General features: G+C 35.8%; 1 protein-coding gene across 1 annotated transcript in view; it reads left to right on the forward strand.

Annotated features, from left to right (window-relative positions):
- LOC114044482 (contactin-6-like) overlaps nt 1–23,833 on the forward strand; it is a 333,761-nt gene that overhangs the window by 288,681 nt on the left and 21,247 nt on the right. Inside the window, 4 exon segments of the mRNA XM_027863984.1 lie at nt 1,590–1,660; nt 20,005–20,239; nt 20,335–20,450; nt 21,829–22,015. Of these exon segments, the coding sequence (XP_027719785.1) occupies nt 1,590–1,660; nt 20,005–20,239; nt 20,335–20,450; nt 21,829–22,015 (609 nt within the window).

Below are 23,833 nucleotides of genomic sequence, written 5' to 3' on the forward strand. Positions count from 1 at the left end.
GATAGATAGATAGATAGATAGATAGATAGATAGATAGATAGATAGATGATACATACATACATACATATATAGATGAGAGGCAGTGTGTTTTAATGTAAGCAGGGTAGAATTTAGAGTAATTATGACTTGGATTCAAGTTTAGCATCTGGCACAATAGGCAGCTAGGTTGCTCAGTGGATAGAGAACTGGGCCTGCAGTCAGGAAGACCTGGGTTCAAATCCAGCTTCAGATATTTGCTAGCTGTGTGACCCTGGGCAAGTCACTTAGCCTCTGTCTGTCTTAAAACACTGGAGAAGGAAATGGTAAATCACTCCAGTAACTTTTGTGGAGGCAGACAGGTAGCTCAGTGGATAAAGTTCCAGGCCTTTCATCAGGAAGTCCTGAGTTAAAATCTGGCCTCAGGTATTTACTAGCTGTTTGACCCTGGGCAAATCACTTAACCCTCTTTGCCTCAGTTCCTCATCTGTAAAATGAGCTGGAGAAGAAAATGGCAAAGCACTCTAGTATATTTGCCAGGAAAACCCCAAAAGGGATCATGAAGAGTCAGACACAACTGAATTGACTCAACAACAACAACCACCATTGGCTCTGTGGCCAAAGACAAGTTATTCAATGTCTTGGTACCATAGGCATTTTAGCAAAATTCTTAAGTTGCAGAATGTATTACAATGCATAAAGGAAAGAAATTTCCACTCTGAGAGTTCATTGAATCAATGAAATCATACTTCTATGCCTCTCCCTACAAAAAAAGGAAGAAAAAAGAAAGAAACTCATTTGTGTATGTACAAGCTAACCAGCTAAATATCTGTCTAAAATGGAGGAGGAAGTTTACTGGATATTTATTTTCATAAGAGTTTTTTCTTATTACAACTAGAAAAAATATGCTTTTCATACATTGAACAGATTACAATATAAAGATGCAGACATTCCAATGCTGATTTATTAATTCCATCTTTTTTTATGTTCATTTGAACCAATCCATCATTCTAGTATTTTCATTGAATACATTTCTCTAGCCAGTAGAAATTATGTAAACCAACAAAATGAAATTATCCTCAATCTTGAAATGAAATATGCCACTAAGAAATTGGTGTTTCATATATTGTTTGCTCTAGCATGGGTATTTTAGTCAAGGGAAAATTATTTTAAAAAGTTTAAATTTTCTGATGACAAAAGAAAAGAAAGATCTTTTTTCACTTGTTTATTGAAAAAATAATTAATATAGTACCTCAGTAACATGTTTACAGCACAACTGTGTAATTAGTCTGGGAATCAGCAGTGTCACACTTACCATCTGAATGGAACATCATTTTGCCAATTAGTAGATGATGAATAATAATGTCAAACACATGATGTTACTTGGTTTTTTAATTAATCCTGGAACCTGGGTGCTCCTATATCAAACACAGCAGTGTCCTCTATCTTAGAAATTTGGAAACATGTAAATATAATTTATGATCATTAGAAATGCAAAACTATATTACAATGTCCTTATTCAAAACTTTGAAGGTTGAAATACAAAAGCAAAAATCTTCCAGTAAAACGTGGACTACAGTGATGACCATTCTGCATTTCTCTTTGTGATTTAGGCCCTGTGGTGGCACCAGCAAACATCAGTGGAGGTGGAGGAAGTCGATCTGAGCTCGTCATTACATGGGAGGTAAATTTAAGTTCAGTTAAATTATTTTGAAAAGGAAAAAAAATCTATTTGACCAGGAGGATTTCTGGGAAAACAAGCAAAAATTTAAGTGGATCTTTTGGTCACTGTTAAGATAGAAATATGAAAAGTGTTACATTAAACATTTGCTTAGAAAAAGCACTATAAAATATATCATTAAAATGAAAGAATGTAGATAGTGTTATATCAATCATCCCTATGAATAAAACTAATTATGAAAAAAATTATTCAAAATCTATATTCATTTGATTATAGGTAAACAGCATTATATGCTAACCTAAAAGACAAAGAACAATAATCCTTGATTAAAATCACAGAATTTTACGGCTGAAAAAGTTCCTAATCATTGTATCCAGTTTTCTCATTTGATTAATGGGGAAATTAGACCCATAGAAGTGAAATGACTTGTCTAAGGTCATGGCAAATTAGTTGCAGACCTAGAAAAAATCCCAGATCTTAGGATACTTTATCTATTTCTCCTTGACAGTCAGTGCTGCTTCACAAAGCTAATGTTCGTTTTTGGAGGATGGGAGGCATAGAGTTCTTTTGGTTGATGTTATCACTATTTGTGGTTATTTAGTTTGGTTTTGAAATTTGAGAAGAACATGCTGACAAAGCCTCCTCTCTGGTAACTGTTAATTTACAGAGGATCAAGCATACCAGTGGAAACTGGACATAAACAAATGAAGATATGTTATGTACTGTAGGCAAACCATATGTGTTTAGACTCAATTCTGCAGTTTTCTTGGGCATGCCTAGTGTCAGAAAGACTCAACTTGTGTTTAGAAAAGGGTATAACCCATTCTCTTTCTAGGAGATGGGCTGAAGATTAATGAAGCAACAGAGCAAAAGTTAAGTCCAAAAAAAAAAACTCTCCATTTTGCTCTTATGAAGGTTATATTCCAATCAAAATTTGATTAATTCTGAAGCATTTGCCATTCCCTAATTCAAGTACAAGGAATTTCTGAAAATACTTCTTGACTCTATTGGAATTAAATATTTGTTCAACCAGAAGCCCTTGATCCTCTAGTTGGCAAAACCACTTTCATATGATGACTTGTCTGTCTAAGACTCCAACTGCATCATTGAGTTCTCCTAATGTATTGGGCTCAGATGAACCATTTTCTGCATGGAATAAAGGGGCTTATGGTCAACCCTGGATATTATTGCATTTCCCACTGTGATCAAAGTGACTCAAAGGTTTATAGGAAATTACTCTTAATACTGACTACATAAATTCTTATAGCTACCTAGAAGGAAGGCAAAGATCAAAGTATATACATATATAATGCATATATATATATGTATGCATGTATAAACATATGTACATTTACATGTACACAAATGTGTATGCCTATATGCATATACCTGTGTATATAAACACATATACGTGTCTGTGGATATGTACAAACACATATATGTAGATATACATGTATATGTGTTATGATTTAGATTTATGTATGTACTCTATTTTGCTTTGCCATAGCAAGCTCTTCTCAACACCCTAGTAATAGCATTTCCCAGACTAAAGTGCATAGGAAAATGTCACATAATCACCAACTTTGATCTCAAAGTTACAAGTTATAAATAAGGGATGATTATGATTTAGACAATTCCTCTTTCTCAGTTTTATTTTTATTAAAAGAGAAATATATGGAGAATATACAATAAAACAGAAACAAGTTGACCTATTGAGTAACTTTTCTCACAATAAATATTTAACTCACTGAGGCTATTCAAATGCTGTATTGGTCTGCAAGGTTTATCGACTTGCCAGATCTTTGACAACCTCTGTGTGACTAAATATGTGCTACACTTTTCAGTCATATGTTTTGAATCATGTAAAATAGACACGGAGCTAAATTATACCGGTAGTCTAAGTAGTATATATAGTGTGTTTAGAAGGTGCATAATTTTGGGGGGAGGGGCTGGAATACAAATGAATGCTTCCCCCTTATAGAAAAAAGTGCCTTATTGGCTTGTAAAACAAGAAGTGAATTATGAAAGCCCTTTTAAAACCAGCCAGAAAATGTGTCGTTGCACAAATGAAACTTCCACTACATTTACCAATGGACATGGCTTTGATTAAACAAATAGCTTCTCACTTTACTCCACTGAAATCCATGCAAAGGGAGAGTGTATAAAGTATGCTGGAAAGATACAAGAAAACTAGTTTAGAAACATGTATTGTCATCTCTGTCATCAAGTAGTCATGAGATCTTGGTTCAGTCCCTTCTTCTTGTAGGGCCTTTCTTCTCTCAATTTGAAAATGAGGGTTTTATTAGATGGACTTGAACGCTGTTCTAAAAGAATATATGTTGTCAGCCTGTCCTAGCGATTGATGGTTGATTCTCCTAGGCTGGAAACATACCTCCAATGATTGCAGAGATTGAATGTAATAATTACTAATTCTACATCACACAGTATATTGATTTTAGCTACATACCTGAGCCATGGACAGTCATGTATCTTTGAACACATATTTTTAGTAGCTAGGACCATTCAAGGCATAGAACTTGCTACAAAGCAGATACTTAATTAATGGTTGTTCAATAAATTAATAGCCATCTAGGATGCACGAGAATATATGTGGCCCTTGGTGTCAGGAATAACCGAGTTTGAATCTAGTCTCAGATGCTTATTGACTATGTAAATAACTCTTAACAAGTTCTTTACCATTAGCCTTAGTTTCCTCATCTGTAACAGTGATGAAATTATCTACCTAACAGGGTTGTTGTGAAGATAAGATGAGGTAACATATATAAAAAAAAAGCTTTGCAACATTAAAGTTGTATATATTAATGCAATTTTCAGCTGTAGGCAGCAATATATTTGAATAATAATTGTTCAATGACAATAACCACCTCCCTAGATAAACTAATGATTGTTTCCCTTCCTTTGTGTGCTTTGTTTCAATCTAAGAGGAAGCTACCTTTGGGGTCCTCTCTTCCACCAGTGAATCTTTTCCTAGGCTTTTGGTTCCTGCTTACCTAAGAAGATATAAAGACAGAACACATTCATTGGTTTCCATATTCAACAATCTGGTCTCACATCTTTTTGAGAATTGGCAAGAGCCACCCTAATTGTATTTGACTAACATAAATAAAACATAATTTTTCTCCTTACTCCGATGAACTGACTAACCATCCTGATTAAATCCAAAATCACAGAAACATCAAAAAATGATCTAGCAAGTAGCTAAAACTAGAATAAATTTCTTCCATGTACTTTCACATTTAACTCTCTCAAGTCTGATCCAACTGTGAAAAAGAATGAAAAACAGGAATTAAAGATATGTGAAAGTCCTGGGGACTGCATCTATCCAGTCCCATTCCCAATCATTACTCTTTTCTGATCTACTGAAAACAAAGAATTTTCTCACCCCACACTTGCCATCTTCTAGTGAATTCCAGATCAGTATGAATATTTCATTTTTTTCTATTACTTCAACTCTTCCACCAGAAAAAATCGATCACTCATTTCCAATGCAGAGTCAATTTCCTTTTTTTTTTTAATTTTATGTCATTACTTGTAATATCTTTAGGTCTCTAGGAAGATTCTATTTTGGGAAAATAAGCATTATACCTAAATATTATTCAGAGGGGCAGAGCCAAGATGGCAGAGGGAAAGCAGTGACTGTCTTGAGCTCTCTCCCAAAGCCTTCCAAAAACCTTAAAAAATGGCTCTAAACAAATTCCAAAGCAGCAGAACCCACAAAAAGACAGAGGGAAACAAATTTCCAGCCAAAGACAGCCTGGATGGTTGATCAGTAAGGTATATTGTGCCAGGCAGGGAGAGGAGCGCAGTGTGGCATGGGTGCACAGGCCACAGCGAACCTGGAGCATGCCTCAGAGGACTGAATCGCTGGCAGCTGTGGTGGTTTCCAGACTTCTCCACCCAGGAATGCCAAAGACAGTGTGAAAGGTCAGTGGGAAAAGTCTGTGACTGTGGTGAGAGAGGAGGTAGTTCTCAGTCACAAGTCTCAAGCATGGCCTGGGCCACGGCTGTTTCCTGAGCTTCTGACCCACAGGCTGAGGGGGAACAGAGTGGCTGATAAGAGGGGGATTGCAAGGATCTCTTTGCCAGTGCTGAGGCAGGAATCTCTTGCTTTTCTGGTGCTTGGATAGGGGTCACAGTTCTGATGAGGCAGTCCTGGGGCTATGAGGAATGCTGGTGTAGTGAAGCTTGTTGTGGCTGTGGAGAGGAAACACCTCATCCCTTATCATACCACCTTGGAAGAACTGAAAATTTACAGGTCCCTAGAAGTACCTCTGAAAACAGCTGTACAAACCCCCGAAGCTTGGGACAGTACACTCTTCACATTGGAAGCAGACTTTTATCTTAACAAAGAGTTAAAAACTCAAATAATTGGTTGGGATCATGAGCAAGCAGTACAAAAAGAGTCAGACTATATTATCTTACTTTGGTGACAAAGAAGATCAAAACATACAACCAGAAGAATACAACAAAGCCAAAGCTCCTACATCCAAAGCCTTCAAGAAAAATATGAATCAGTCCCAGGCCTTGGAAGAGCTCAAAAGGGATTTTGAGAAGCAAGTAAGAGAAGTAGAGGGAAAACTGAGAGTGGTGCAAGAAAATCATGAAAAACAAGTCAACAGCTTGCTAAAGGAGACCCAAAAAAAATACTGAAGAAAATAACACCTTAAAAAATAGCCTAAGCCTAACGTTAAAAGAGGTCCAAAAAACCAATGAGAAGAAGAATGCCCTAAAAAGCAAAATTGGCCAGATGGAAAAGGAAGTCCAAAAGCTTACTGAAGAAAATGCTTCCTTAAAAATTAGAATGGAGAAATTGGAAACTAGGGAAAATTTGAGTAATCAAGACCCTGTAAAACAAATGCAAAAGAATGAAAAATTAGAAAACAATGTGAAATATCTCATTGGAAAAACAACTGACCTGGAAAATAGATCCAGGAGAGAGAATTTAAAAATTATTGGACTATCTGAAAGCCATGATCTAAAAAAGAGCCTAGACATTATCTTTCAAGAAATTATCGAGGAAAACTGCCCTGATATTTTAAAAACCAGAGGGCAAAATAGAAATTGAAAGAATCCACCAATCTCCTCCTGAAAGAGATCTCCAAAGGTAAACTCCTAGGAATATTGTAGCCAAATTCCAGGGTTCCCAGGTCAAGGAGAAAATATTGCAAGAATCCAGAAAGAAACAATTCAAGTATTGTGGAAACACGATCAGGATAACACAACATTTAACAGTTTCTACATTAAGGGACTGGATGGCATGGAGTATGATATTCTGGAGGGCAAAGGAGATAGGATTACAACCAAGAATCACCTACCCAGCAAAACTGAGTATAATCCTTCAGGGGAAAAAATGGTCATTCAGTGAAATAGAGGACTTTCAAGCATTCTTGATGAAAAGACAAGAGTTAAATAGAAAATTTGATTTTCAAATACAAGACTCAAGTGGAACATGAAGAGGTAAACAGCAAAGAGAAAATCATAAGAGACTTATTAAGGTTGAACTGTTTATATTCCTGCATGGAAAGATGATATTTGTAACTCATGAGACCTTTGTCAGTATTAGGGTAGTTGGAGGGAAAACAATTATGTGTACATATATAGACATAGATAGATAGATAGAGGGCACAGGGTGAGTTGAAAATGAAGGGGTCATATCTGGAGAATAAAATTAAGGAGTGAGAGAGGAATATACTAGGAGAAGGAGAAAGGGAGAGGTAGAATAGGGTAAATTATCCCACACACAAAAAAGAAAAGGCTCTTACAGTGGAAGGGAACCAGGGAAGGTGAGAGGGAATGAGTGAATTTTATTCTCATAGGATTTGACTTAAGGAGGGAATAACATACACACTCAATTGGGTGTGGAAATCTGTCTTACCCTACAGGAAAAGAGAGGGGCAAGGGGACAAGAGAGTAGGGGAATGATAGAGAGGAGGGCAGATTGGGAAAGGGAGTAATCAGAAGCAAATACTTCTGAGGAGGGACAGGATCAAAAGAAAGAATAGAATAAATGGGTGGCCAGGATAGGATTAAGGGAAATAGAGTTAGTTTTTCACAGCATGTCTACTATGGAAGTGTTTTGCATAACTGCACAAGTATAGCCTATATTAAGTTACTTGCCTTTTCAATGAGGGTCAGTGGGGAGTGAGGAAGGGAGAAAATTTGGAACCCAAAGTTTTAAAAACACATGTTTAAAAATAATGTTTTCACATGCAACTGGGAAATAAGAAATACAGGAAATGGGGTACAGAAATCCAAAAAATATATATTATTCAATGAATTGCCTCTGTGTGTTTCATCCCTCCAATAGGGCCAGTTTCTTCAAGCTTTCTCATCCCAAACTCTTTCTTATATATGTACTTTTGCATTCATTTAACAGAAGATACACATAAGACACACAGACATTATTTTTCTAATTTTTAAAGCATTGGATCTACTTTTAAAACACTTGGTATCCATCTTTTATTCCTCATTTACCTTGTTTTTAGGTTATACCTATCCTTCATAAGGCACTGTGTGATACTTCTCTAGTGGTCAATATTAATTCTGATCATTATTAGTGTGTGAACATCCTATAGAAGAGGCATTGGATCTATGATTTCATTGATATTAGAAATTATCAGATGAAGGAACTCCCTCTGCCAATTAAGTTTGAAACTTCTTTACTACTTTTGGATTTAAAGAGATAACTTAGAGTATCCAAAGGCTCCATCACTTTCATAGTATTGCACAGCCAGTATGTGACAGAGGAAAAGCTTGATCCAGGATTTCCTGATCCTGAAGTTGACCACTAATGATACCTCTCAGCCACTTGAGTTTCTTGCTATATACTTTGGTTTCTCAAAAAGAGTTATGAATAAATATTGGTAATTCTTCAGATAGAAGCTGAAGACATTGATGTAACAGAGGTTAAAACTTCTAGAAACAGAAAGGTTTAGCAAGAAACAGGGGAAAGAAATATGTATCATTTACCTAATCAGTGATAGGTTAGGAGACTGAATTGAGCCAATGATTTATTTTGTCTAAGGAACTTATAGGTGAGTAAACTCCATTTACTCATGGATGTGGTTCCCTCTTCTCCTACTTACAGTCACAGAGAGTTTTCCAGATCACTGAGAGTTTAGTGTCCAATGCCATATCTGTGAGCCAATATGAGTGAGAAGCAGGACTTAACCACAGATCTTCCTGGCAGAAAGACCAGCTCTTTGTTCCACAATATCATGCCATGTTCCACTTTCATACTTGGTAGATAATTTATTAATTACTCTCTAAAAAACAAACTTGACAATTTCTATGGGATCAATCCCACACATATACTATGTATATGTGTGTATGTTGATATAAGTATATATACATCTATGCGTGTGTATATATTCTTTAATTAGAAATTAAATGAGAACGCTGGGATCTGGTCTTCCATGGAGCTCTTTAATAAAGGAACCATTTCCATGTCAGGTCTGCACTGCTTATGGAGATGTGTTTATTGCTTGTTTCTTTGTTTTGTTTCGTTTTGTTTTGTTTTGGGAGGAGGGGATGCTTTCTATGTTATTGGGAAATTCTTTAAAAAATAGAATGCTTCTATAGAAATTGGTTGAGATTGAATGCCTAAAGGTAATAAAGGAATAGTGACTGAGCTCAATATCCACCTCCCACCCCTTCTGTAGAACATCTTTACTATTCCCCCACTGTGCCTATTATCTTCCCATGTGAAATGTCCTTTCAACAATTCTATATATGTCTTCTACATTCATAGTTGCTGACATACTGCCTCCCTCACTAGATTTTGATCTAATTGAGGGCAAGGATTGTTTCGTCATTCTTTTTATCTTTAGCATTTTTATCTTTATCTGTATTTTTATCTTTAATACAGTGCTAAGAACATAATGTTTGGTAAATGTTTACAGACCAAATGGTGACTTACTTGTAGGAACTGAGCTTTGTGTATCAAGGTAATCTTGTGTTTGATGTCCTAGTTTGATATTGAATTCCTACCGTAGAGTCTGACACAGGGCAGTTTCTTCATGTAGTCATGCTGAATTGGAAATTTATGACAACTGTCAGCATTTTCATTGGCTTTGAGTCACTTAAAATTTTGATTCATTGAAATTGATATGGTATTACATTAATTTATGCCATATAACAAAATTAGAAAAATATAATTGATTAAAAAAAAGAATTTTTTTTTAATTTTTGTTTTTATATTGGTGAGCACATGAAGATAAAACTGGGCCATTTCCAAAATACATTCTAGTCCAGTCAATTTCTCCTATTAATTTCTCAGCCCAACTCATTGCCTACCTGCAGAGTTTTCTTAGATTATCTATCTATTGGAACTATCAATCCCATCTCTATCTCTCTGTCTATTATCTTTTTCTTTGTTTCTTATACACACACACAAAAAATCTAGTCACCTACCTAACTAGAATTTATCTGTTCTAATTATGGAATTATGGATTTAAAACTAGATGAGGCTTTATAAGCCATCTAGCCCAACCTCCTCAGTTTATAGGTGATGAGAATGAGACCTAGAGTGGTTTTGACTTGCTCTTGGTCACATATGTAATACCTGGAAAAGCTTAGATGTAAATTCAGGCCCTCTGACCTGTAATACAGCATTTTTACTCTGTTGGTAAACAATGAGATTCCCATCCTATTACATGGGTTCTATTTTTTGTTTTTGTTTTTGTTGTTGTCATTTTCCCAGTCTCTCTCTTTTTCAGTTTGAGAGGATAGATTGTTGTATTTCCAAGACCTAAACATTGCCTTGATAGATTTTAACAGAGTATAATCTATGAACTGAGGATTTTGAGGGTTTAAAAATATCAGGGAACCCTATGTCTCAGATATCCTTAATGGACATTTTAAATGAATGTAACTCTTTTCCCTGGCTGGATTGATGTTAATACTCTTTATACTCAGTGAATCATTGACTACATTATTGGAACACCAGGCTGTGCCACACTATGTGATATCATAGGCAACAGGGGTTGCCAATTGTTTGGATATGGAGGAGAGACAGACAGACAGACAGAGACAGAAAGAGATACACAGAGAGAGAGAAATAATTTCATATCTCTGAGATTAAAATCTGGGTTACTAGCAAAATAATGTTGCTCTCAAGAGACATAAAAGTTTAAATGAAAGACAAAGTTTTGGAGAAAACTGATGACTTCCATTTTGGAAATGTTGAGTTTGACATGCTAATATAACATAAAGGAAGAGATGCGACTCAAGTAACAGGAGAGGTAGAGTTAATATTCGAAATAGATATTAATGATGGATTTACATTTGAGTATCATCTACTTAATCATGGTAATTCAACCTATAAGAGTAGGTGAAACCTCTAAAGAAGAAGAAAGCATAGAAAAAGAAGAAAATTGGGTCTAAGACAGCCTTTTTTTTAAACATTCATTCTTAATAGGATAGGAGATGACTATTGAGAAGACAAAGTAGAATAAAGAATCAACAATTCAACTTAATTCAATAAACATATTAATTCATTCATAGGAAATTTACTCAGCATAGGAAAATGGATCACAGTTCAAAGTTCAATGGAAATGGAGGCTGGACAGTTTTGTTGTGAAAGAGGATGACATTAATGACAACTCAGACTTATGTTTATTAAGAGATCCTTTTAATCTAGAAAACTGTCAGAGTACTATATTACATCTAAAGGATCCACCAAAAGTTAAATTAAACAGATTATCCAGCCTCATGGAACTTATAGTTTATTTGCATGTTAAAACCACATAAGGATACCAGTAATAAAAAAGTAAAGAATAAGCACATTAAAAAGTTACCAAAAAAGAGTGATATGAGGGACAATTGTGGTTTGTCTTTCATTCTCAAAGAGGACCATGACATCAAGAAAATGATGCCATGACTTGTAAGTAAAATTGATTTAAGTGAGGAAGGGCTGTGCAAAGTCACTAGTCTTACTTTCTCCTCCTGAGCCATCTGGGTGGTGGCCACTGGTGGCCACTTATAGATCAGGACAACTTGAGATGGTCCAGGATTAGGTCTTGGCCTTTTTAAAGATAAGGTGTTTTGGAGTTTTCACTTTGACTGAGGCAATGCCCATTCAGTGATGAGGGATCTTTAAGAAGTGAGCCAAGGGATTGCTGCTTTAATTAAAAAAAAAAAAAAAATCAAAGTTGGAGGGGAAGACCCTCAGTGTTTCTGACCAAAAGAGAAACAATTACTATTTACATCCACTCTGAGTCATCAGGGCCCAAACAGTAACCATTAAGTGGTGCTTGGGTAGGACCCCTATTGTTGGCCAATCAATGAGAGCCAGAGTAAATGTGTTTAAAGCATGATCTTTAAAAAAGGAAAGAATGATATGTGGGAAAAGAACAATAAAAATCAGAAGGACAGCATGCTGAAGAAGCTGACCTTTGAACTTCTTTCAAGGAGTAGGTAGGAATTTTAAAAATGGAGGGGGGAGATGGAGAACAGTCCAATCAGAGAGAAAAGTCTCCTTAAACATATAAAGGTCTAAGATAATGCATGTTCAAGGAATAGAGGTTTGTCTAGTTTAGTTGAAATGCAGAGTAATAAGAAATAGGTCCAGAAAGGAAGAATCATACTGTACTGAGGGTTGGGGATGGGAGGCAAAGAAGTTTGAATCTTACTTGGAACATAATAAAAGGAAACTGAAGATTTTGAACAGAAGAATGACATCAACAGATTCACATGGAAGAAAAAAAGAGATTATGACCCCTTGGGCATAGAATGGTCAGTTGTTTAAGGAAGTTATTGTCCATTGTTAATGAGGGCCTTTAGTAATGCCATTAGTGACAATGGGGATATAGAGGAGGGGCAGAATCAAGACATATCTTGGTGATGGAATTGGTAAGATCCCTTATACTGATTGATTGTGAAATGTGGTATAGAAGAAAGAGTCAATATAGTCCCAGGTTATGAATAGCACACTGATTGACTGGTGATGTCAGAGACAGAACTCACCAAATCAAAAAGAAGATCTGGTTTAAGGGGAAATAGGTTACTTTCATGGTTTTATGGAACATTAGTACCTTATATACGCTTGGGACATGACTTTTTGTGAAGATCCTGAACAGCAATGTTTTATTTTCAGATGTCAATCAGCTTTTGAAAATCAGAAAATGAGAGATATGATGCAATCTAATAAGCACTTCATGTCTCATCTTTCACATGCAAGTACATAGTGTGGAATAGTGAGGACTAAATTGAACGAGGGGTCAAGAGAGATCTTTGTTCAAATTCCTTTCAGTCAGTGAGTAAAAGGCTGAAGAGCAGTTGATATAGTGTTTGCTGCCTGGCAACCCCAGGAGACATGCCAGAAGCAGAACAGAGGTCTGTACACAACTTTTGTAGATCTGACCAAGGCCTTTGATACTGTCAGTCATAAGAGCTTATGGAAAATTATGTCAAAATCTGGTTGCCTGGAGAAGTTCATCAGCGTTGGATGTCAATTTCACAATGTCTTGCTTGCCTGGGTTCTGGATAATGGACAATGCTCTCGTGTTTTCCTAGTCACCAATGGAGTGAAACAAGGCTGTGTGTTTGCTCCCATGCTTTTTAGCATGATGTTTTCAGCCATGTTGTGAAATGGTTTCAATGAGGATAAACATGGCATAAAGGTCAGCTACCACACTGATGGTAAATTCTTCAACTTGAAAAGACTACAAGCCAAAACCAAAGTGGATAGAGTGTTGGTGCATAATTTTCTGTTTGCAGATGATTCTGCATTCAGTGCACTCTGAAGCTGAGATGTAACAAAGTATGGATCAATCCTCTGCTGCTTGTGCTAATTTTGGCCCAAAAATTAACAACCAAGAAAACACAAGTGCTCCATCAGCCACCATCACACCATGCATACATGGAACCATCAGTTACAGCAAACAGAGAAGTTTTGAATCCTGTGGATAAGTTCATTTACCTTGGTAGTGTACTTTTCAGGGATGTACACATTGATAATGAGGTTGAAGCACTCATTGCCAGAGCTAGCTCAGTGTTTGAGAGGCTCTGAAGGGAAGTGTGGGAGAGAAGTATTAGACCGACTACCAAACTGAAGGTCTACAGAGCCATTGTGCTGACCTCATTGTTGTATACCTGTGAAACGTAGAGAACATACCAGTGCCATGCCAGGAAACTGCATCGCTTCCATTTGAATTGTCTTAGGAAGATTCTGAAGATTACCCGGATAAGACACCAGACACTGAAGTCCTTTCTTGAACTAAACTGCCAAGCATTCAAACTGTTTCAGAAAGCACAATTATGAAGGGCTGACCATGTTGTCGAATACAAAATGCACACTTGCCAAAAAGACTACTTTATGGAGAACTCACACAAGGCTAGCGATCACATGGTGGTCAGATGAAATGATAGGTCTCTCTTAAGAACTTTGGAGTTGATTTTGTGATGTGGCACAGGACTACTCAGCATGGCATGCCCACATCAGAGGTGCTGTGCTCTATGGGCAAGGCAGAATTGAAATAACTCAAGAGAAACACAAAATAAGCAGACTTAGAGAATCCTCCTCAAAGGTTCATATGGACTATCTGTGCCCCATATGTGGTAGAATATTCCAAGCTCGTATAGGTCTGATCAGCCACAGTCAGACACACTGAAACTTGACTCTAACATAGTCATGTTATTTTGATCCTCTTTGAAAATGAGGGACAACAATCAACCAAGGAACCAGTGTGTAAGCACTTACTATGTGCTAGTTGTTGTTGTTTAGTCATTTTTTTTAGTTGTGCATGATCTTCATGACTCCATTTGGGGTTTTCTAAGCAAGTATACTGGAGTGGTTTGCCATTTCCTCTTCCAACTCAATTTACAGATGAGGTAATTGAGATAAACATGGTTAAGTGATTAGCCCAGGGTCACACAGCTAGTAAATGTCTGAGGCTGTATTTTAATTTGGGAAGAGGAGTCTCCCTGTCACAAGGCCTGGCACTCTATGCACCAGGACACCTTGACACCTATGTGCTAGGCATTGTCCTAAAAGCTAGTTTACAAATAAAAGAGGGGGAAACCCTCTTCTCAAGGAGATAATAGTTGAATAGGGAAGAAAACATCCAAACAACTATGTATAAACAAATCAAGATACATTGGGAGTAGCCTCAGAAAGAAAATGTATAAAGATTAACGAAAACTGAGGAAGGCTTCTTGCAGAAGGTAGGGCATTAGCTAAGACTTGAAGGAAGTCAGGGAAGGGTAGGCATTTTAGCGAGGATCAGATGAGATAATAGACATAAAACTGAAACACTATATATAGTTTTGCTATATATTTCATCTATATACCTATATGTTTCATCTATATATGAATGGATAGAGTATTGGACCTGGAGTTAGCAAAACTCCTCTTCCTGAGTTCAAATCTGAACTCAGATACTTACTAGCTGTTTGACCTGGAACAAGTCACTTAATCCTATTTGCCTCAGTTCCTCATCTGTAAAATGAATGGGAAAAAGAAATGGTAAACTACTCCAGTATCTTCGACAAGAAAACTACAAATGGGGTCACAAAGAGTCTGACACAACTGAAAATGATTGAACAAGAACGTACATGTATGTGTGTGTGTTTCTATATACAAATAAATATAAATTTCTGCTATTGTTATTATGGATTTGGTGATCTAGCATTTCTATTTCTTCATTCTTCTTTAGAATGAACTCCCTGTTAAATAGTGTGCCTTTTGTTCTAGTTCACTCTTTTCAAAATATATGTTCTTTTACTTGGAGAAAATAGGAGAAAAAAACACCAGTTGAAGAGTGGTGCCTTGTTCTACTCACTCTTGGGAGTGGTCCTATCCCTTCTTTGATCTTCCCCTCCTCTTACCAAGCCCTCCAGCTAGGAGAAATCTTAAATAGAATTTGTGTGCCTGAGGCTATGGGAGAGCATAGTTGTCCACAACTGGTAATTATCCCCAAGGCTATTTAGAGAGCAACGATATTGTATGAGAAAGAAGGCCTTGTGGCAGACTAGAGTCCCTTGGTATGGGAGTCAGTGAGTGTGTTTTTGAAAGGAAAGTGTGAATCAGGAAGACTTAGTTTATGTAAGGGACTTACTGAGGGGGAAGAAGACAGAAAAAAGATCAAATAAAGAGACTGGTATGCCCTCCAACCCCGAAGTTTTTGTTGTGGGAAAGAATCACTTAAGAAGAGTAACTCTGTGTGGGACGTAGAGTGTGAATAACTGTTGAGGAGCTTGGGGACCCAACAGTGATTCTGTGCATGGGGCCAGGACCAGCTGCTATAGGAAGAGCAGCTGTTGACAGCTTAACTCTACAATGAGTGCTGAGATACTCCATACAAATGTCCAAGCCCTGCTACATCCCATTTCAGAAATATCAATTGGAGGAGTAAAGCAGAATGTGTCATTAATAAGATTCTTTTGTGCCATTTATCTGAGTTACTGTTTATTGAGTCCTTGTAGGAAAAGAGACTAACTGAAGGAAGTGTAATAACAAGAGTTCTTGTATCATGCTTTAATGCTTTCAAAGCTCCTTTAAAATATTATCTCATTTGATCTTCACAGAAATCCTGGGAAATCAGTTCTATTGTTATCCCCATTTTGCAGATGAGAAAACTGAGGCAAAAAATGGTGAAGTGACTTTGCCAGTCCCACAGCTAAAAAAGGTCTCAGGTTTAATTAGATCTGAGGTCTTCCTGACTCTAGGTCCAGTGCTCTATGTATTGCACCATCCAACTCTTTTCAAGGGCCTTCCAGTGGACCTATAACTCAGGAAGGAATAAGATAATGTGCATGAATTCAAGCCAAAACAAATTTTAAAATCATCCCTCCCTATACTTTTTCACCTTCAACTTCAACTTCACCTCTCCTGACACTTCTCAACAATTTGCTGCTGGGTCTGCCTGTCTCTAGCTTCTGCCAACTCCCTTCTATGCTCCATTCATCTCTCAAAATGATTTGCCTAAAGCACATATATGGCAATATCACATCCTCAATAAACTTCAATGGCTTCCTATTATCTCTAGGATCAATAAATAAAATATCCTGTTTGGCATTCAAAGGTCTTTGTTACCTAATCTCTTCCTACCTTTCCTGTGTTCCTATACCTTACTTCTTGAAACAGATTCTTCTGTCCTGTGACATTGTCCTCCCTGTTGTTCCAAAAACAAGACAATACATCTCTTGCTCTGGGCATTTTCTGTTGTCCATCCCACCTTCCCTCTCCCATGACTGGAATGTTCTCCCTCTTCATCTCTTTCTTAGAGTTTTCCTGGTTTCCTTCATGTTCCACCTAATGTTTCACCTTTTACAGGAAGACTTTCCATATCCCTTTCAATTCTAGTGTTTTCCCTTTGTTAATTACTTCCTATTTATCCTATAAACAGTTTGTTTTGTGTAGTTGTTTACATGCTGTCTCCCTCATTAGATTGTAAGCTCCTAGAGAACAGGGACTGTATTTTGCCTTTCATTATATCCCTGGGGCTTAACATAGTGCCTGGCACATAATATGTGCATAATAAATACTAATTGAATGATTTGCTAATGGACTAACTTTATATAGAACCTTTTACTCTCTTGTATTTAATATGTAACCTGTCCTTGCTTGGATTTGCTTCACACGTATTTTTTTAGTCTAAATTGTTCAATGAATTACAGTTTATGCATTTCAGTCTTCAGAAAAATTCAGTTTTTCTTCCATAACAGAATCATTTATATCTGTCATCAGAATTCCATTCCTCAGAACTTAGTAATCATCTTGGTGCAATTGCTCTGGACTAGAATTTCATGCCATAGGATTATACCAATGTTTTCTCTAAACTCTTTAGAATCTGCTCTCAATAAATTTAGGGCCCTTAAAACTATCCCTGTTTTGCCTTTTTATTTTCATGCACTCTAAGAGAGAATGACCATTTCCTCCTTTTTTTATAAGTATTGGCTTTAGAAGAGCATTTCCCTCTTTCACTTCCTTTTTAAAATATAATTATTAATAAAATGTCAAGAATTTACCAGTTGTGATATTATCAATTAAGAAAGAACTCCATTAGATATTTAAATACTTGAAACCTCTATCACTACTATATCATTCCTTAATGCTTACATTGGCATACCATTTTTTTTAATTCATCACATATTTCCTCCTTCTAACCAAAAATTCTATGGTATAATTTCTCCTCAATATTTATTTTTGTGTCTCCCTCCACTTACCCTCATATCCATCAAATCTAATTCTATTTTTTTCAGAAAATTAAATCTTAATATAATTTTCTACTACATCTTTTACACTCTTTTAACCATCCTATCAAGTTTCCATCCCCTTAAACATATATGTGTGTGTATGTGTGTGTGTGTGTGTGTGCAACAGATTATTCAAATGATTTAGTCAGTACATTCTTTCTCAAATTGACTCTTTTCATCAAATCTCTCTTCTTTACAATCAGTCCTCCAGATAATTGCCACAGTGATTTCCCCAAGGTAAAGATGAAACCATATTCTCCTCTGCTTTGTACTCTTTTGTTACCTATAGGATAAAATACATACTCCTTTTTGTGTAATTAAAATTCCTTCACAACCTATCTTCACTTCAGAACTTATTAACATATGTTTATGCTTTCTATGTTCTATCCAACTGGTCTATTTAGTCTAACTATATCATCTATATCTATATCCACATATTTATCTATTCCATATCAATATCTATGCAATATATATATATATACATATACAAAATCTGTATTGATATTATCTCTATCTCTATCTCTATCTATACCAATCTGTTTAGTCATTAAGCGCATTTCCCAATGAAGTTTTCACCATTCTCTCAAATGCCCACCTTTAACTGTGTTTTGAAGTCACTATGTATCAATGTATACATTGATTTAGGTTGAAGAATCTCAACAGATGTTACTTAGAATTGTAGTAATTTCTCATTCTAAAGCAGATGTAGGCATATTGATGGTACATATCTTCAAGCTAGTTAATTTCTTTCTGCTCACAATAGGAGATTGCAAGGTGATCATGCAAGAACATGTTTTCTTGTCTATGGATACAGGATTATGTCACATTCTCCAATTATCTCATTTCTTCCTCTGAAGAGAATCTGTGAAGCGACTTTCTATTTGTTACAAGTTCTTCATGACTTTGAGTATGCATATGGATCCATTCATTCACTAGGGTATTGATTCATTGCTCATTCTACAAGGATCATCATAAAAAGAGCTGTATTAATTATTTATATTCTTTTCCTTCCTTTTCCTCCATCATCACTGGTGTAGATATGAACTGCAGAGGCCCAAGAGTCATTTTAAAACTTTTTTTTATTGCTTTCATGTATTCAATTTTCTAGAAATGATTCAACAGCAATTCATCACCCTCTTCAAAGTTATCTGGACTCAGTTTTGCACAGCCATCACAGACTATTGTCAAAAACCAATACTCAAATTTTTTTTTCTAGTTGCTAGAAGCTACAAGATCATCCACTTTGTTAGTCTGACTTTAGAAAACTCAGGATCATCTTCATTAAAGGTCACATACCAGAGGAAGACCTTAGGTGACAAATATACATAATAAATTTTGTAGCCTTAAAGAGAGATTTTTCTATATATTAAAATAACTTACCTTTATAGTAGTGGTATTCTTATAGTATATCAACCTATATGTTTCTGAAGATCATTACAATTATAATTTGTGCATTACTATATGATTTTAAATATGTGTGTAAAACTTGAAATAGTCTTCATTTAAAGTTTCATCTATTTATTCAAATACATTTGAAAAGATAAATGTTGAAACTTCCCAGAATAGTCTAAAGAACAAGAATCAGGAGACATGTTCTATTTACACATTGATACTAGCAGACTATGTGAACTTAGACAATTCATATAAACTGATTGGACTTCACCTGCAAAGAAAAAAAAAAGGCTGGAATTAATGATATCTATGTTCTCTTACATATCTAATATATGATTCTAGGAATAGTATAAAAATTCAGTTTATTTAAACATCCTATTGAAGAAGAAAAAAATATTTGTTTTCCCTACAAAAGAATGAACATGAGGGATGAACAGGAGAAGGGATACTTTTGGAGGGATAGAACCTGAGTTCAAATTCTGGTTTGTTCCTATACTTCTTGTGTGACATTAGACAAGTTTTTATTTTAAATTTTATTGTCCTCAATTTAGACGAGTGGGTTGGACTAGATGATTTTGAAATTCCTTCCAACTCTGAAACTTTGACTTGAATGTCAGATAATACATTACATATTTTAATCTAAATAGTTTAAATTAAATATTAATATGCATATAATTTAAATTAAAAATATTAAAAAAAACTTACAAATTATCAATGGTTTTTTGTCCTCTTCCTAGTCAATCCCAGAAGAATTGCAAAATGGAGAAGGATTTGGATATACCATCATGTTTTGGCCAGTTGGCTCACTAACATGGATTAAAGCATCAGTGGTTTCTGTGGAAGCCTCAAAGTATGTGTATAGGAATGAAAGTCTTATACCTGTCTCCCCATTTGAAGTAAAAGTAGGTGTGTATAATAATGAAGGTGAAGGCACATTGAGTCCAGCAACCATTGTCTACTCAGGAAAAGATGGTGAGTAGCACAGCCTCCTTGAATCATTATATATGTTTTAAATTTGATTATAAATTATAATAATACCAATTATTCCTTCTTTCTTGTGATCACAGAGCCTCAACTGGCCCCAACTGGAGCTTCTGTGCAGATCTATTCAGCCTCTAAAGTGGACATTTCTTGGAATGCTTTTGCCTGGAACAGAAGCACAGGACGGGTGCTAGGTTATGAGGTAATATTTGCTAAGTTAATACAGAAATGTATTTAGAAATATTAACTGATATTTCCCAGTACTACCATCTAATTTAGTTCTTTAGGGAATATCAGTGACCCTTGAAGATGCTAAAGGCAGACAAAATTAAATTCTTAAGGTGTGTGTGTGTTTGATTGCTCCTTTAGGTGATCTGATGAAGCCTATGTTCCCCTCTTCAAAATAAGGATTTAAAAGGCATAAAATAAAATGCATAGTATTACAAAATAATCAAAAACATTTACAAATCATTACTAAAATATATTTAAACAAGCAAGTTCCTAGACTCCAGATTAAGAATTTATTTGCTACAGAGAAAAGATCATGTGTAAATTTATGGAGGCACTATTGGACCTCTTATTTTTGTGCTTTATTTAATTTGAAAGGAAATACGTTTAGAAAATGTAGATTCATCTGTAGGATCTGGGCTATCTCCATCAGGGTCTGAAAGAAAATCAGAGTCAAGGACATGAAGGGGTTTGGCTTATCTGATATGCTCTAATCCATATGTCAATTTCAAGGCATGTTGCTTCTTCAGCTCTGCTGGCTTGCCTGCTCTGTCAAAAGCAGTTGGTTGATGGATTGGCTGACCCCATCTCCACAAGAGTTGCTTCCTTAGATCATAACTATGAGGGCTGTGATTGAAAGTAGGACCAATAGTCTAGAAGGTGCTTTCACTTCTAGAACTCCTGTGTCAGTTGGCCAGCAATTGTCACTGATAGTGAAGAGGAAGTTGTTTTCCATATCCACAGTATATATGTATGTATGTAAGTATATATATATATATATATATATACACACACACACACACATATATACATACATACATATATCTATGTATATAAGTATATACAGATATATATATAATCTTATGTCCCTCACTAAAATAGAAGTTTACTGAGAAGAGGAGCCTGTCCAACTCTAGCTGAGTGTCTTAGAGCCAATGAAGGCTTAAAAATGTTACTTTGTTAAATTATCAAGTAATATTTGAAACAGGAGAAAATATTGATAAGTTCTAAAGAGAGTGTAATCAGATTATGAAAAACTTTTCTTGCTGACTTTTTATTAGTTCACACTTTTTATTAAAATAATCCTTTAGAAATTTCAATTTCATAAAAAAGATTTTCCTTATATATTCTAAACAACCCAGTGTTCCTAAATACCTTTGCTAAATTGGAATTATACTATATTTTTGTTTCTTCCTTATATTTATACCTTGTCTTTTCAATCGACAATTTCAATTATAAAATACACTATCTTCCTTAAAATCGATAAATTGAATGCTCCCAATTCTTACCCCTTCCAAACAAATTAGCGAATATTTGAAACAATGAGCTTTCTTTTTGTTTTCAATGAATAGGTCTTATATTGGACAGAAGACTCAAAGGAAACCAGTGCTGGTAAAATCAGAGTCAATGGAAATACAACAACAAAAAACATCACAGGGCTAAAATCCAATACAGTATATTTTGCAACAGTGAGAGCCTATGACACTGCAGGAACTGGTCCTTCAAGTGATCCAGTGAATGTTACTACTAAAAAATCTCGTAAGTATTTAAGCAAACTCCATACATAGGTATAATGCCTTGGTCTACAGGTAGACAAAGATGTGGAATATATGTGTTTATAGAGCACCAGCTTTGGAGTCAAGATGACCTGAGTTCAAATCCAGCCTCAGACACTTAATAGCTGCATGACCATGGGAAAGTCACTTAACCCTGTTTGCCTACATTTTCTCATCTGTAAACCAAATTGGAAAAGGAAATAGGAAACCATTCCAGTATCTTTGCCAAGAAAACTCCAAATGGAGTCCCAGAGAGTTGGACACTACCAAAACATCTCAATAACAACAAATATGTGTACCCATATAGATATAGATATGAATATAGCAAGCAAGAGATAGATTATTCAATCGATAGAAATAGGTAGTCCTTCAGCTCAAATGAGAAACTGCTCAAGTGATTGATTTTTCCCCCTAAAGGAGACACAATTTTTTTATACTATTACCTGAGACTAATTTGAAATTGTATTCCTGGTTATGAATTCTTCAAGGAAAGGGATGCCTTATGCCTTACAAGTGATCCTAGAAACCTGAAATTCTGAATCTATTCTCTTATCCAATCTTCTTATTTAAATCAAAAGCTTATAAAGGGCAGGTGTCATACCTTAAAGGTTTTTTTGTTTTGTTTTCTTTTTTTTCCACTTTCAATGAATTGCATTAATCAAAGGATAAGTTTAACAGATATTTCCTAACTGAATGATCAATTGAAGGATGGCAATTCTTTGGGCCTGTCAGTGGCAGGCTGAGTTGTTAGAGATCACTGTAATAACTGATCTTTTGCCCTTGGCCAGAGCAACTGCTGGGTACACAGTCCTTTCTTAGTCCACATTGACTCTAAAAACCAGTTCTTGAGTAAGAGTAAGAGTGCCACCGTTTGGTTCCTGTACCTATTCCTTAAACAGCTGCTCCTGTGCCTGCTGGAGTCACTAATTTCTTTTTTTATTTATTTATTTTTAGTTTTCAAGATTCACTTCCACGAGAGTTTGAGTTCCAAATTTTCTCCCCATCTCACCCATCCCCCACCCCAAGATGGCATGCATTCTGAATACTCCTTCCCCTAATCTGCCCTCCCTTCTATCACCCCCCTTCTCTTATCCCCTTCACCTTCTATTTTCCTGTAGGGCAGGATAGATTTCTATACCCCATTGCCGATGTATCTTATTTACTAGTTGCATGTAAAAACAATTTTTAACATTTGTTTTTAAAGCTTTAGTTTACAAAATCTCTCCCTTCCTCCTTCCCCACCCTCATTGAGAAGGCAAGCAACTCCATACAGGTTATAAATGTGTATTCATGCAAAACACTTACATAGTAGTCATGTTGTGAAAAACTAAGTGTATTTCCCTTCATCCTATCCCACCCCCTGTTTATTCTATTGTCTCTTTTGACACTATCTCTCCTCAGAAGTTTTTGCTTCTGATTATCCCATCCCACAATCTGCCCTCTCTTCTATACTCTCTTATCCCTTTCCTCACTAATTTCCTGTAGGGTAAGATAGATTTCCATACCCAATTGGGTGTGTATATTATTCCCTCCTTAAACCAAACCCTATGAGAATATCATTCATTCATTCATTACCTCTCACCTTACCCCAATTCTCCCCCACTGTAAAAGCTTTTTCTTGTCTGTTTTATGTGAGATAATTTACCCTATTCTACCTCTCCCTTTCTCCTTCTCCTAGTTAAATCCTCTCTCACCCCTTAATTTTATTTTTAGATATCAGCTCTTCATCTTCAACTCACACTGTGACCTCTATCTCTATCTATCTATCTATCTATCTATCTATCTATCTATCTATCTATCT

Source organism: Vombatus ursinus, unplaced genomic scaffold, assembly GCF_900497805.2.
Source record: "Vombatus ursinus unplaced genomic scaffold, bare-nosed wombat genome assembly UNPS02014773.1, whole genome shotgun sequence".
Lineage (NCBI taxonomy): Eukaryota > Metazoa > Chordata > Mammalia > Diprotodontia > Vombatidae > Vombatus > Vombatus ursinus.